The sequence below is a fragment of the Peromyscus eremicus genome, chromosome 2, assembly GCF_949786415.1.
Source record: "Peromyscus eremicus chromosome 2, PerEre_H2_v1, whole genome shotgun sequence".
Taxonomy (NCBI): Eukaryota; Metazoa; Chordata; class Mammalia; order Rodentia; family Cricetidae; genus Peromyscus; species Peromyscus eremicus.
In genome coordinates this window covers 62,109,042-62,122,134 of record NC_081417.1, presented here as the reverse complement: position 1 = coordinate 62,122,134, position 13,093 = coordinate 62,109,042, and the positions used below count along the sequence as shown (strand labels likewise).

Genomic DNA, 13,093 nt, shown 5'->3' with positions numbered 1-13,093 from the left:
GGTACTTTTCCAAGAGAGCTATGCACTTCCCTTCCAATGGACAGGATCAAACATAAGGGAACCAGCAAAGAATGGCCAGGAGAGGGCCAAGAGGAGAGTACACAAGTATAGTGTGGCTGAGAGAATTCTGGAATGATGAGAGACATGGGGAGACTTTGAGAAGCGACAACAGCATCATGATACTACACACTTTGTCCACTCAGCCTGAGGATACATGAAGTAGAGCACTCAGTGAGGCGGGGATAGACTAAAACCTTGTTCTTTCCAACTGTACTCAGAAGGTTCTATCTACCTGCAGCCGAGACCTCCATCTACTCCCAAGAGAAAACACTCAGGTGGTTTTCCACAGGGCCAGTCAGCATGGCTGGAGCTGCCTGCCGTCCATTTCAAACCTAGCCTTCAACAGCAATGTCAACAGGCTAAGAGGCCCACCTCAACTTGCCTCTCTGGCTCCCTGAGTCAACCTGCAACACAGGCCAGCAGGGCACCTCCCACAATGCCAAGGTGTCTAGCATGTCCAGGTGTGAGATCCTTTAGCACGAAAGGCTTATGTTTAGGGTGCCAAGAGAATAAGATCAAACTACTAGCTGTAAGCTCTCGGGGGTGGGCACAGGGGAGGAGGATGGGCGTTAGTTATGACAAGCTCTGGCTCCAGGTTTGCAGGCTGGGGAGCATTGAGGGGACACCAAGCTGGTGCCCCTGGGAGTTTTTCCTCCTCACTGTGGTCCACACAGCACAGCAGCTGTGTTCCTGAGTCACTAGATGCACGTACAGCCCTGGGCCCATGGAGATTAATATCAGTTATTTCAGGGCCAGACTCAACATTCTCATTTAATAACAGAACAAACTTTAGAGGCCAGAGAACTGCTGGGAAATAGCATTCATTCAGGAGCGTTTGAAGAGTGACTGAAAACCCTGAGATCAGAAAGGAGGAGGAAGCATGGAAGGCAGGGCTGCCTACTGGACAGTGGAGGATCCGTCCTCCCTCCTCCATCCTCCCCAGTTCCTGTCTGCCCTTTGGTTTCTTTCTGAGCTGTGATCTGAAGGTAAAAATTGACACTGGCGCTCTAGGATCTTAACATCCTATCCTGAAAACTGGCTTCACATTATAGCAGTTTGATACACCAGGAACAGAAATCTCATTTCAAACGTGAAGTCCCTGGCTGGTGAAGGCTGGAGCTCAATCTTGGCTCAAATCTGGGAAATGCCTGCAGTCCCTGGGGCCCCGCCCAACAGAGGCCCGGGGAAGTGCCATGGCCAAAGCACACTGAGAGGAGAAAAACCTCCAGATCATATCCAAGTCGACACAGCCACAATGACCACTACCAGTATAAGCAGCTCAATGAAAACCAAAATCTTAACACATGCACCTAGGATTAATACTGAATAATTCAAAGTGGCTACTTAAATAAAAACACAAAACTTCATGTGAGAGTGTCTGCGATGTTTCCTCTCCAACAGTGGCCACTAGTACTTTTCACTCTTCCCCTCAGCAGCATCAACCAAACTGGTATAATTTTGTAATCTTTAATTCTTTGTTTTCACCACTAAAAACCCACACACACTAACCTCCACTTCCCCCCCCCCCCAACTTGCCCCACTCGTTGGTAGAAAAAAGTTACCCTACCTTTAAAATAAATAGCAACCAAGTGCTCAGTTCTATGTAAAGTATGAATATTTATTTCAGGCTTTAGATCCCAATCGATTCCAAAAAACAAAATCTGATTTCTCTCCTCAGAGTAGCTGTAGCCTCCATGTGGGGACGATGTCACAGAGGCAGAAGCAGCACATTTCATCAGGCTTAGCAAGAGTAAGTCCCTGATGCCCACCGCATCCCAGCCTTAGGAAGGGAAAGAAACAAAATTCACCACCACGGGGCTGAACAAATGCACACACACTAATGGAAAGGAGCAGCTAAATCTTGGCAAATTGGCTTTTTTTTTTTTTTTTTAAGTTTGTTTTGTGGGTTTTTTTGGTTTTTTTTGTTTGTTTTTTGTTTTTTTTGGTTTTGTGTTTTTTTTCCCCCATTTTCTTTTGCTACCCAATATATGCAGCACTTGTGGACTCCCAGTGGGTTCCCAGCTTTAAACACATTAATGTCTTAAACAGACTAATCTTCGAGAATCTAAAAACAGACCAACGTGTTTTGCTGTGAACATTCTGCAGAGATGAAGTGAGGTGGGAGTTTGAAGGGTGGTGGCTGTTTTTGTTTTTTAAAAAAGAATCAATACAGTGATGAGAGAGTCAAGAACGCAAAAATTCAGACATTCCGTGGAGGGTACTTTCTCTCCAGTAAAGGTCCATAAAAAGGAGCAAACTGAGATCCGCAGGGGAGTCAGCAGGAGCTGTGTGTTTCCCCACCCCATGAGTAAGTTTTTGCTGAGGGGCCACCATAGATCCCCACTTGCTCCCCTCCCTTTGGCCTGAGACGTCAGGGCAGTACAGGGGCACTGAAGGAACATGTCACGACTCCTCATTCCCAGAATCATCATCATCATAACAGTCGGCATCTTCTTCCTCCTCGTCTTCATCATCAATGTCGTCGTCATACAAGTCGTCATAGAGCAAATCTGAGCTGTTGTCATTGGAAGGCACTTTAGTTTTGATGCAGTACTCTGCCAGGGTTGTGGGGACCTTCACTCCATCCTTTTCTGCTTCAGCCTTAGTGGCCGAGACCTGTTTCCTGAACAGAGGACAACACAAAATGGTTTGTGGAAGTCTACTTTGGTTTTGTTTTGAGAAGACTTCACTAACCCACACTAGCCTTCAACTGGCCTCTTGTCCTTAAACCTCCTTAGGCTGGGATTATGAGCAAAAGCCATCGTACTTGGCTTCGGCCTCAGTCTTGAAGACAGACTCACTCTCCAAACTCCAGACAGAGAACAGATGCCTGCACCACATAAAGGCTCTCAGCTATCGGTGCCATCCTGAGGGTCCTTGTTCAACACTTCAGCCTCCTGCTGACTGCTGTGTGGCTTAGGTTAACTACCCACAGCGTTTGGAAATTCTGTCTTTGCCTCCCATCTCCTGCCCAGGGCTCAGGGATTACACATCCACTGCTGGACTTTTCTGTGGGTTCTGAATTAGGGTCAAGCTTACAGGGGGGTGCTAGGAATCAAACCCAGGACACGCAGCAAACATGCTGCCACTGAGCTAGAGGCCCAGCACATTGTTAATGCCTTGAATGCACGAAGCCCGTCACTCTGGACTTTAACCCCTTGGCTTCTAAGGTTCCCCCATATCACTAAATCTCATTGTTTTGGAGTGCTGGGGATCGAATCCAGGGAGTCACACCTTCACATAATCCTGCTTATACCTACTGGGCATTTCCACCTTTCTTGACTGCCTGGTTCCTATCAGAGTATGACCTTCCTAAGAGCAGGTGCCCTGTCCCCCTCAGTCTTTTCCATTACCTAGTGATGGCTTGGCAGATAACAGGCGTGCAGCGAAAGTTGACTAACTGTAGAATAGTCTCTTTCCCAAAGTACAAAGTCATCAAGATGGGGATAGGGGACTGGAGAAACGGAAAACGTAAGAACACCACTTCCTGAAGCTTTAGCTGCCAGACTTTGCACATGGATGTTCCTGTAGCTTCTCTAGGTCTTTACCATTTACAATTCTTGATACAAATAATCTCCCACAGTGGCTGACCACTAAAAACAAGCAGGGCACAGTGATGGACTGGGGAGGCAGAGGCTGGACCTCTGTGTTCAAGGCTAGCCTGGTTTAAATGCCTTCCCCCCAGGACAAACAAAACCACTACAGTTTACACTGCTCTCTAGGGAGTTTATTTTTTTTTTTGTGGTTTCTGTTCTGGGTCCTCTTTCAATAGCTCAGTTTGATCTATGGAGAGCCTGTCCTAAAGTCACGTGGTCTGACTCACCTAATGATCTCAGCGTACTCCTTGTCTTTTCCTTTACTGTCTCTCCATTTCCTGAACATAACTGAGGCGTCCACGTTGGCTGGAGAAAAGGTGTTGGGCTCATTAAGCAGTGAGATTACACTTAACAGGATAGTCCTGAAAAGGAGAGAAGAATCCACTGTGAATCCCATGTTCACAAAGAACAGTTTTTTACAGACAGTTTTAAAGTTTTTCTCTTAAAATATTTGATACAAATTTGCGGTTATAGTTGATGACTTCTGAAAAATGATGATACAATGGCAGTGGGCTGAGATGGCCCGGCAGGTAAAGGTGCTGCCACCAAGCCTGGTGACCGACTTTGATAGCCAGGATGAACATGACGAGAAGAGAACCAACTACCACAAGTTGCCCTCACGCTTCTGCTTGGATGCCATACATACACACACAGTAAATATGATTTTAAAGGATTCTAAGGACCAGAAAGAAGCCATTTACTACGGCTGTCAGAACTCCAGGTAGGCAGCCTGCCAGCGGACCTCCCCACTCTCTCAATGCCCCCAAACCCTGACACTATCCCCAACACACCCCTCCTCCCCATGGCCTTGTCCCAGCCCAACACAAGGAAAGAGTGACTCCCCTCCTGGATCAAAGGCCATGCAGACCACCAGAACTCCAGCCCCCAACTCAGGTGGAGACCCCCTGCTCCATAAGAGACCAGAATTTTCCAGACAGGGTTTCTCTATGTAGCTTTGGAGCCTGTCCTGGAACTCGCTCTGTAGACCAGGCTGGCCTTGAACTCACAGAGATCCTCCACCTGCCTCTGCCTCCCGAGTGCTGGGATTAAAGGTGTCCACCACCACCCGGCTCTACTAGACTTTCAGAGAGGAGCTAATACCAATACTCCTCAAATTATTCCACAAAATAGAAATAGAAGGAACATTGCCCAATTCATTTTATGAGGCCACAGTCACCTTGATTCCCAAACTACACAAAGATTTAACAAAGAAAAAGAACTACAAACCAATTTCCTTCATGAACACAGATGTAAAAATACTCAATAAAATAATCACAACTTCCCACCCCCAAAGCTGGACATTGGTGGCATACACCTTTAATCCCAGCATTTGGTCTACAGAGTGAATTTCAGGACAGCTAGGGCTACACAGGGAAACCCTGTCTCAAAAAACGAAACAACAAAAAAAACAAAAACAAAAACAAAAAAAAAACAAAACAAAACAAAAAAACCCACAAACCGAATCCAAGAACACATTAGAAAGATCATCCACCATGACTAAATAGGCTTCATCCCAGAGATGCAGGGAAGGTTCAGCATTAGAAAATCTGTCAGTGTGACCCACCATATAAACAAACTGAATGAAAAAAGACACATGATCATCTTTAGATTCTGAAGAAGCCTTCAAAAAATCCAACTCCCCTTCATGATAAAAGTTTTGGAGACATCAGGGATACAAAGACACACCTAAACATAATAAACGCAATATAAAGCAAGCTGATTGCCAGCATCAATTAAATGGAGAGAAACTCAAAGAAATTCCAGTAAAATCAGGAACAAGGCAAGGGTGTCTACTCTCTCCCTATCTATTCAATATAGTGCTTGAACTTCTAACGAGAACAATAAAACAACTGAAGGAGATCAAGGGGATACAAATTGGAAAGGAAGAGGTCAATGTATCATTATCTGCAGATGATATGACAGTATACATGAGTGACCCCAAAAATTCTACCAGGGAACTCCTACAGCTAATACACACCTTCAGTGAAAGTGGCTGGATACAGATTAACTCACAAAACTCAGTAGCCCTCCTACACACAAATGACAAACAGGCTGAGAAAGAAATCAGGGAAACAATATCCTTCACAATAGCCACAAATAATATAAAATATCTTGAGGTAACTCCAACCAAGCAAGTGAAAGACTTGTATGATAAAAAAACACTTCAAGTCATTGAAGAATTGAAGAAGATACCAGGAGATGGAAAGATCTTCCATGCTCCAGGAACAGTAGGATTAATTTAGTAAAAATGGCCATCCTACCAAAAGCAATCTACAGACTCAGACTCAAAGCAATCCCCATCAAAATTCCAGCACAATTCTTTACAGATCTTGAAAGGACAATATTCAACTTTGTATGGAAAACAAAAAACCCAGGATAGCTAAAACAATCCTGACCAAGAAAAGAACCAAAAAAAGAGAGATACCCGAAGATGTCATTCCCCATCCCTGATTTCAAGTTGTACCACAGAGCTATAGTAATAAAAGCTGCATGATACTGGCATTAAAAACAGACACATTCATCAATGGAGTCAAATAGAAGACCCAGACATTAATCCACACACCTATTAACACCTGATTTTTTTATAAAGAAGCCAGAAATACAATGAAAAAAGAAAGCATTTTCAACAAATGGTGCTGGTCTAAATGGATGTCAGCATGTAAAAGAATGCAAATCCATATCTATCACCATGCACAAAACTCAACCCCAAATGAATCAAAGACGTCAACATAAATCCAGACACACTGAACCTGATAGAAGAGAAAGTGGGAAATAATCTTGAGCACATGACACAGGAGACAACTTCCAAACAGAACACGGATAGCACAGGCACTGAGATCGACAAGTAACAACCGGGACCTCATGAAAGTGAGAAGCTTCTGTAAGGCAAAGGAGACTGTGTCAATAGGGACGAAACGGCAGCCTACAGCATGGCAAAAGATTTTGCCAACTCCACTTCCGACAGAGGACTAATATCCAAAACATATAACATCAACAAACCACATAATCCAATTAAAAAATAAACAAAAGTCTCAACATTGGAATCTCAAATGGCTGAGAAACACTTAAAGAAATGTTCAACATCCTTAAAGAAATGTTCAACATCCTTAGCCATCGTGGAAATGCAAATCAAAACTACTTTGAGGTTCCATCTTACACCTGTCAGAATGGCTAACTAACATCAACAATGTAAGTGACAGTTCATGCTGTCGAGGATGTGGTACAAAGGAAACACTCAATTGCTGGTGGCAGCATATTCTTGTACAGCCACTATGGCAATCAATATGGTGGTTCCTCAGAAAATCTGGTATCGATCTACCTTAAGACCCAGCTCTACCACTCCTGGGCATATATCCAAAGGACACTCTATCTTACCACAACGACACTTGCTCAACCGTGTTCACTGCTGCTTTATTCATAACAGCGAGAAACTGGAAACAACCCAGATGTCCCTCAACTAAAGATAAACAGGTAAAAACAAAATGACATCACGAAACTGCAGGACAAGGGCTAGAACTAGACTCAGAAAGGCAAGCATGGCAAGTACCCACTCACAACTGAGTGTCAGCTGTAAGTGATAATTATGTTACAATCTACGGTCCAGAGGCTGAGGAACAAGGGACCACAGGGGATGCAAAGATCTTCCTGAAAAAGGGAAATCGATTTTGCAGTTGGACTGGGTGTGGGCAGGGAGGGGAATAGAGGGATCAGGGGAGGGGGACGGGGAATGGAGGGAGAGAGTACAAGGAGAAGTGACTGTAATTGGACGGTATTTGGGGGCCATGTGGAAACTCCCTGGAATCTACATGGTGATCCTATAGAGGATTCCTAGTAATGGAGGATATGGAGCCTGAACGGGCCATCTTCTGTAACCAAGCAAGGCTTCCAGTGGTGGGACTGGGACACCAACCCACCACAAAACCTTCGACCTACAATCCATCCTGCCTACAAGATGTGCTGGGGTAATGGAGGTGCAGAACTTGTGGGAGTGGCCAACCAATGACTGGTCTAAATTGAGGCCCACTCCACGAGAGGGAGCCCATGCCCGACACTGCCTGGATGAGTAGAAATCAGAGGCGGGATAGTCAAGAGACTTAGGGTAAAACTAAACACAACTGACCAAAAAAAAAAAAAAAAATCAATAAATGAAAAATAAAAAAAAAATAAAATCCTAATGCTATTCTGCTATATTGATAGATCGATACCTAACCTAGTTGTCATCAGAGAGGTTCCTCTGGCAGCTGATGGAATCGGATACAGAGTCCAACAGCCAAAAATTAGATGGGCGAGAGCCTAGGTTGGAGGTCTCTATCAGATCCTTCCCACTGGAGCTTAAGGAACCCCATAGAAGAGGGAGATAAGAACTGTGAGAGCCAGAGGGGTGGAGGACACTGGGAGACCACAGCTTTGTGCGATCAACTAAGCAGGGCTCCCGGGGGCTCACAGAGACTCGAGTGGCAAGCGTAGGATCTGCTGCGTCTGCACCAGGTCCTTGGCGTACGTACGGCTGTTAGGTTGGTGGGTTTGCGGGACAGACTCCTAACAGTGGGAACAGGTATTCTTCTGACTTCTTTGCCTGTTCTTGGGACCCTTTTCCTCCTACTGGGTTGTCTTGTCCAGCCTTGATATGGGGGATTTCGTCTTGTTTTATTGCGCCCACCACCCACACCAGGATGCTTGAAACTGCCTGCTAACTCCAGCTCCTGGGGATTTAAAGCCTCTGGCCACAGACAGATGCACAAACATGCACACAGACAGATACACAAACATACACAGACAGACGAATAAACATACACACAGACATGCAGGAACATACAGACAGATGCACAAACATACACACAGACAGATGCACAAACATGCACACAGACAGATGCATAAACACACACACACACAGATGCACAAACACACACACAGAGATGAACAAACACACACACAGACAGATGTACAAATGCACAATTAAAAATAAAATGAATCTTTTTAACAAACTGCTTTTCAGCAGTCACCTGTCAGGCCACTGAACTGGGCAGGGTGGTACAAGTCTGTCATTTCCGCACTCCTGAGGTTGGCCCCAAACAACTAAGCTAACGGACAAGTTACAAGGGCGGGAAGCAGGGACGAGATGTCCGATTCGATGAAGTCTTTTGTCCTAACAGGACTAAGGGCAGAGCTGCTGTCATGATTGTTCTGAATCACATAAAGTAATTTTCAATGAAAACCTTCCCCTAGTTAAAGTATCACACCCTCACAGGCACGCACGCACGCATGCACTCCATCTCCATTAGGTTAAGGATAATTTCTTGGGTCTTTCTCCAAAGAGTTTTCTTGATTTCTTCAAAGAAATTCATCATTGCTAACAATGGAAAATGGACCAGCATAACATTCTATAAGTAGAAAAAAAGATGTGGGCAGAAAATCATAGAAGAAAAAAACAGAAATAAGAAAATCCTGTGTTACTTCAGAAGAAAACATACGACACCTGCGGGAAAAACAGGACACGGACAAAGCCTGTTACAAAATGCATGCAGGGAAATGCACACACGCACACAGTGCATGCAGGGAAATGCGCACGCGTAAACAATGCATGCAGGGAAATGTGCACACGCACACAGTGCATGCAGGGAAATGCGCACACGCACACTGCATGCAGGGAAATGCGCACACGCACACAGTGCATGCAGGAAAATGCACACACACACACAGTGGATGCAGGGAAATGCGCACATGCACACAATGCATGCAGGGAAATGCACACACGCACACAGTGCATGCAGGGAAATGCGCACATGCAAACAGTGCATGCAGGGAAATGCACACACGCACACAGTGCATGCAGGGAAATGTGCACGCGTACACAATGCATGCAGGGAAATGCGCACACACACAGTGCATGCAGGGAAAAGAGCACACGCACACAATGCATGCAGGGAAATGCGCATGCATACACAGTGCATGCAGGGAAATGCGCACGCACACACAGTGCATGCAGGGAAATGCACACGCGTACACAATGTATGCAAACTAGCAAGTTGTGGCAGTCTGTAGATCTCAGAACACCTGGACATGGTGTTCAGATTTTTATTGCAGACTTTTAAGCAGAGGCAAGTTCTAAGCCAACCAAGACTACACAGTGAGACCATGCCTCCAAAACCAACAAATTAGTCTGGCCTTCCCCCCTCCTCAGTCTACATATACTCCCCCCGGCATTTGAGCAGCAAAAAGTTCTTTCCTAAAAACCTAAGTTTAAGGCTGGAGAGATGGCTCAGAAGTTGAGAGCTCTGAGTGCTCTTCTAGAGGTCCTGAGTTCAATTCCCAGCAACCACATGGTGGCTCACAACCATCTGTAATGAGACCTGGTGTCCTCTTCTGGTGTGCAGGGACACATGCAGGCAGAACACCATATACATAATAAATAAATCTTAAAAAGACAAAAGAAAACAAACACACACACACACACACACAAACAAACAAACAAACAACTAGCTTAACACAGAGATTTGTAGAAGAGCGTTATAGGCCCAGTATAACTTGATTCTTTTGCCAGAAGTAAACTCCACATACTGCTGCTACTGCTTGTATTAGCTTCACTTACCCTGACTCTGCTAATTAAAAGGATTCTTTGAAAGACCAGCCAGTAACACCAGAAGATAATCCAGTTAAAACTCTGAAAGAGATCCCTGCGCCTCCAGGTGAGGACTGAACCCAGGGCCTTGCACTTGCTAGGCAAGCACTCTACCACTGAGCTAAATCCCCAACCCCTGTGGAAGAGATCTTTAAAGAGAACATCAGGTCAAAGAATCCACTTCTAACTGGGCAAACAGGACAACACATGGCAAACATATAGTAACTTTTAACTGGTTCACATAACACATGTGCTGCTAAAGCAACTAAGACAACAGTTCCCGCTGAGAAGTGCTGGACTGTTGTTCAGAATGTAGTATTCCTAGGATATGATGCAAAACCACGGATCTCCAAGTTAAATACATAAAAGTACAAAGTTTAAAAACTAAGACTGAAAGGCCAGCTTGGTCTGTGTAGTGAGTTCCAGGATAGTCAGGGCTATGTAGAAAGACCCTGTTTCAAAATAACAACAACTACATAACTAAGACTGGAGTGGAGGTTGAGGAGGTGGACATGCCTCTGGAGATCAAACCTAGGGCCTTGCCAAGTCATGCAAAAAAGTAATTTAAAAATTTTATGATTGCATGAAGTGTCTGTGTGCATATGTGTGCATGTGTGTGTGCGTGCATGCATGGCATGGCACATGTATGAAGGTGAGAGCACAGTTTTGTGGAGTCAGTCCTCTCCTTCCACTTTTCTGTAGGCTCTGGGGATGAAACTTGGATGGCCAGGCTTACAAGGAAGCTTACTAGTAAGCACTGGCACACACCGAGCAGCTGGAAGAAGAGGCGGTGGGATCAGGAGTTCTAAGTTCAAAGTCAGCCAGAGCTGCACAGCAAGTTCCTAGCCAGGCTGAACTAACTACAGCAGACCCTGCCTTTCAAATAGAAGCAAATTTAAATATATAAAATATCTTTACTTGAAAGAAAAAAAAAAGTAATGGTAATGATCACTGGTATTACACACACACACACACACACACACACACACACAACACACACACACACAACACACACACACACACACACACACACACACACACACACAACACACACACACAAAGGAACAAATAAAATCTCCCTGCCCCAAGTGAAGTTTGAAAGAGTCCTGGACAAGTGAGACTACAATCCCCCCTTAGCTGCGGCTATTCTGCCAGCAAATGCTCGGGGCAGACCCTGGCTCTTCGCCCTTCCAGTGGGTTGTAGAAAAGACTAGAGAGAAGAAACTCTATACCCAACTGTGGCTGCTGGATTAGGTCCATCCGTTTGGCTCCCCTACCCTACAGGAAACAGGAGAGAGAACAAGTGGTTCTGGAGCTGTATTTCAGAGAAAGTATCTGTGGACTGTAAGCAGGCTGTGACAAACGCCCTGGTCTCAGCATGGCTAGGGCCAAAACAAGAACTAGGGTAGGCTGTTTCTCCCACTAACAAGGGATGTAAGGACCACTCATCACCAGTGTCCTTCCTCACTGGGTGTCTGGATTTCTTTCAGAAAGGAGACGGCTCCCACCCTTCAGGGATGGCAAACCCATCAGACTTTAGTGCAGGACAGCTGGACTTTTTCTTGCTTACTGCTGTAGTCAACCCTTACCACTGTATAGGGTCAGCTCTTAGAAAAGGCTTTATTTATATTCTTTCGGTCACAAAGACCCTTACACACAACTCTACCTTATGACTATGCCCACTAATGTGCTCAACAGCCACAGACCTGCTCACAAGAAACCCCAACACAAGAGATTATAATGCCAGTGCCATGCAGCAGCTGTCACTCATGACAGAACAGCTGGACACCGCCCCATGGGAACTCCACTACAGTCCTGCTACAGCAACCCAAAAGCTGGATTCAGATCCAATCCCGAGTCAGACAAGCCATGACCCCTGACAAATTAGCAGCGAGGTCATGTGAAGAAAAGATCACCCTATCTGCCTTGTGTGTCTTTTTTTGTTTTGTTTTGTTTTTGTTTTCTGAGACAGGGTTTCTGTGTAACAGCCCTGACTGTCCTGGAACTCACTCTGTAGACCAGGCTGGCCTGGAACTCACAGAGACCCGCCTGCCTCTGCCTCCCGAGTGCTGGGATTAAAGGTGGGTCAGTGTTTTGGTGTCATGAGTTTATTGAGCACTTAGGCAGCAAATGCAAGGCAAACCTGGTCTCTAGAGCAAGTCCCAGGCCAGTCAGATTACACAGTGAGCCATGCAGGGTCCTAAGCAAGCCTCAGACAGACTAGCTATTGACTACATACCTTTAGAACCCCCTTAACAAGCTAGACACGGTGGTGCAAGCCTGTAACCCCAGCACTCAGGAGACAGGCAGGAAGACCCCAAGTCTGCGGTCAGCTCGGCTACACAGTTAAAACATTGTTTAAAAAAACAAAAAACTTTGCCTCTTCAAGTAACAGAAACAAAAAGAACAAGTCAAACCATTTCCTATTGTTGTAAATCCTGAGGCGGCACATTCCTAACTTTAATCTCAAAGACAACCAGGGGACATCAAGCAATACAGTACAAAAGTCTTCCCGAGCGACCCTAGAGATCTCACAAACCGAGAAGAGCTTATGCTGGAGTGACACCAACAGCTACATGGAGCACAGAGATGCAAGGTAGTCAGTTCCAAAGCAAAGGCCATACACTGAGCTTGCATACAAGTACCTTAAGGTACAACTCACAGACCACCACCAAGACAGACCTGCATAAAGCAGGAAAAGGCATTTCTGGGTGAGGAGAAAGCTCTTCTTTCTCTCCACTCTCTCCCGAGAAAGGATCTTACAACGTAGTCCTATAACTCATTATGTAGACGGGGCTGGCCTTGAACTCACAGAGAT

General features: G+C 45.3%; 1 protein-coding gene across 2 annotated transcripts in view; it reads right to left on the bottom strand.

The window, feature by feature from the left end:
* Window positions 1-2,236: 2,236 nt before the first annotated feature.
* The window catches only part of Ube2r2 (ubiquitin conjugating enzyme E2 R2), an 87,375-nt gene continuing 76,518 nt past the window's right edge, over window positions 2,237-13,093 (bottom strand). For both annotated transcript variants that reach the window (XM_059254132.1, XM_059254133.1), the window contains 2 exons: window positions 3,884-4,018; window positions 2,237-2,683 (listed from right to left, as the gene is read on the bottom strand). In XM_059254132.1, coding sequence (XP_059110115.1) covers window positions 2,464-2,683; window positions 3,884-4,018 — 355 coding nt within the window. In that variant the 3' untranslated portion in view covers window positions 2,237-2,463. The remainder of the gene's footprint in view (window positions 2,684-3,883; window positions 4,019-13,093) is intronic.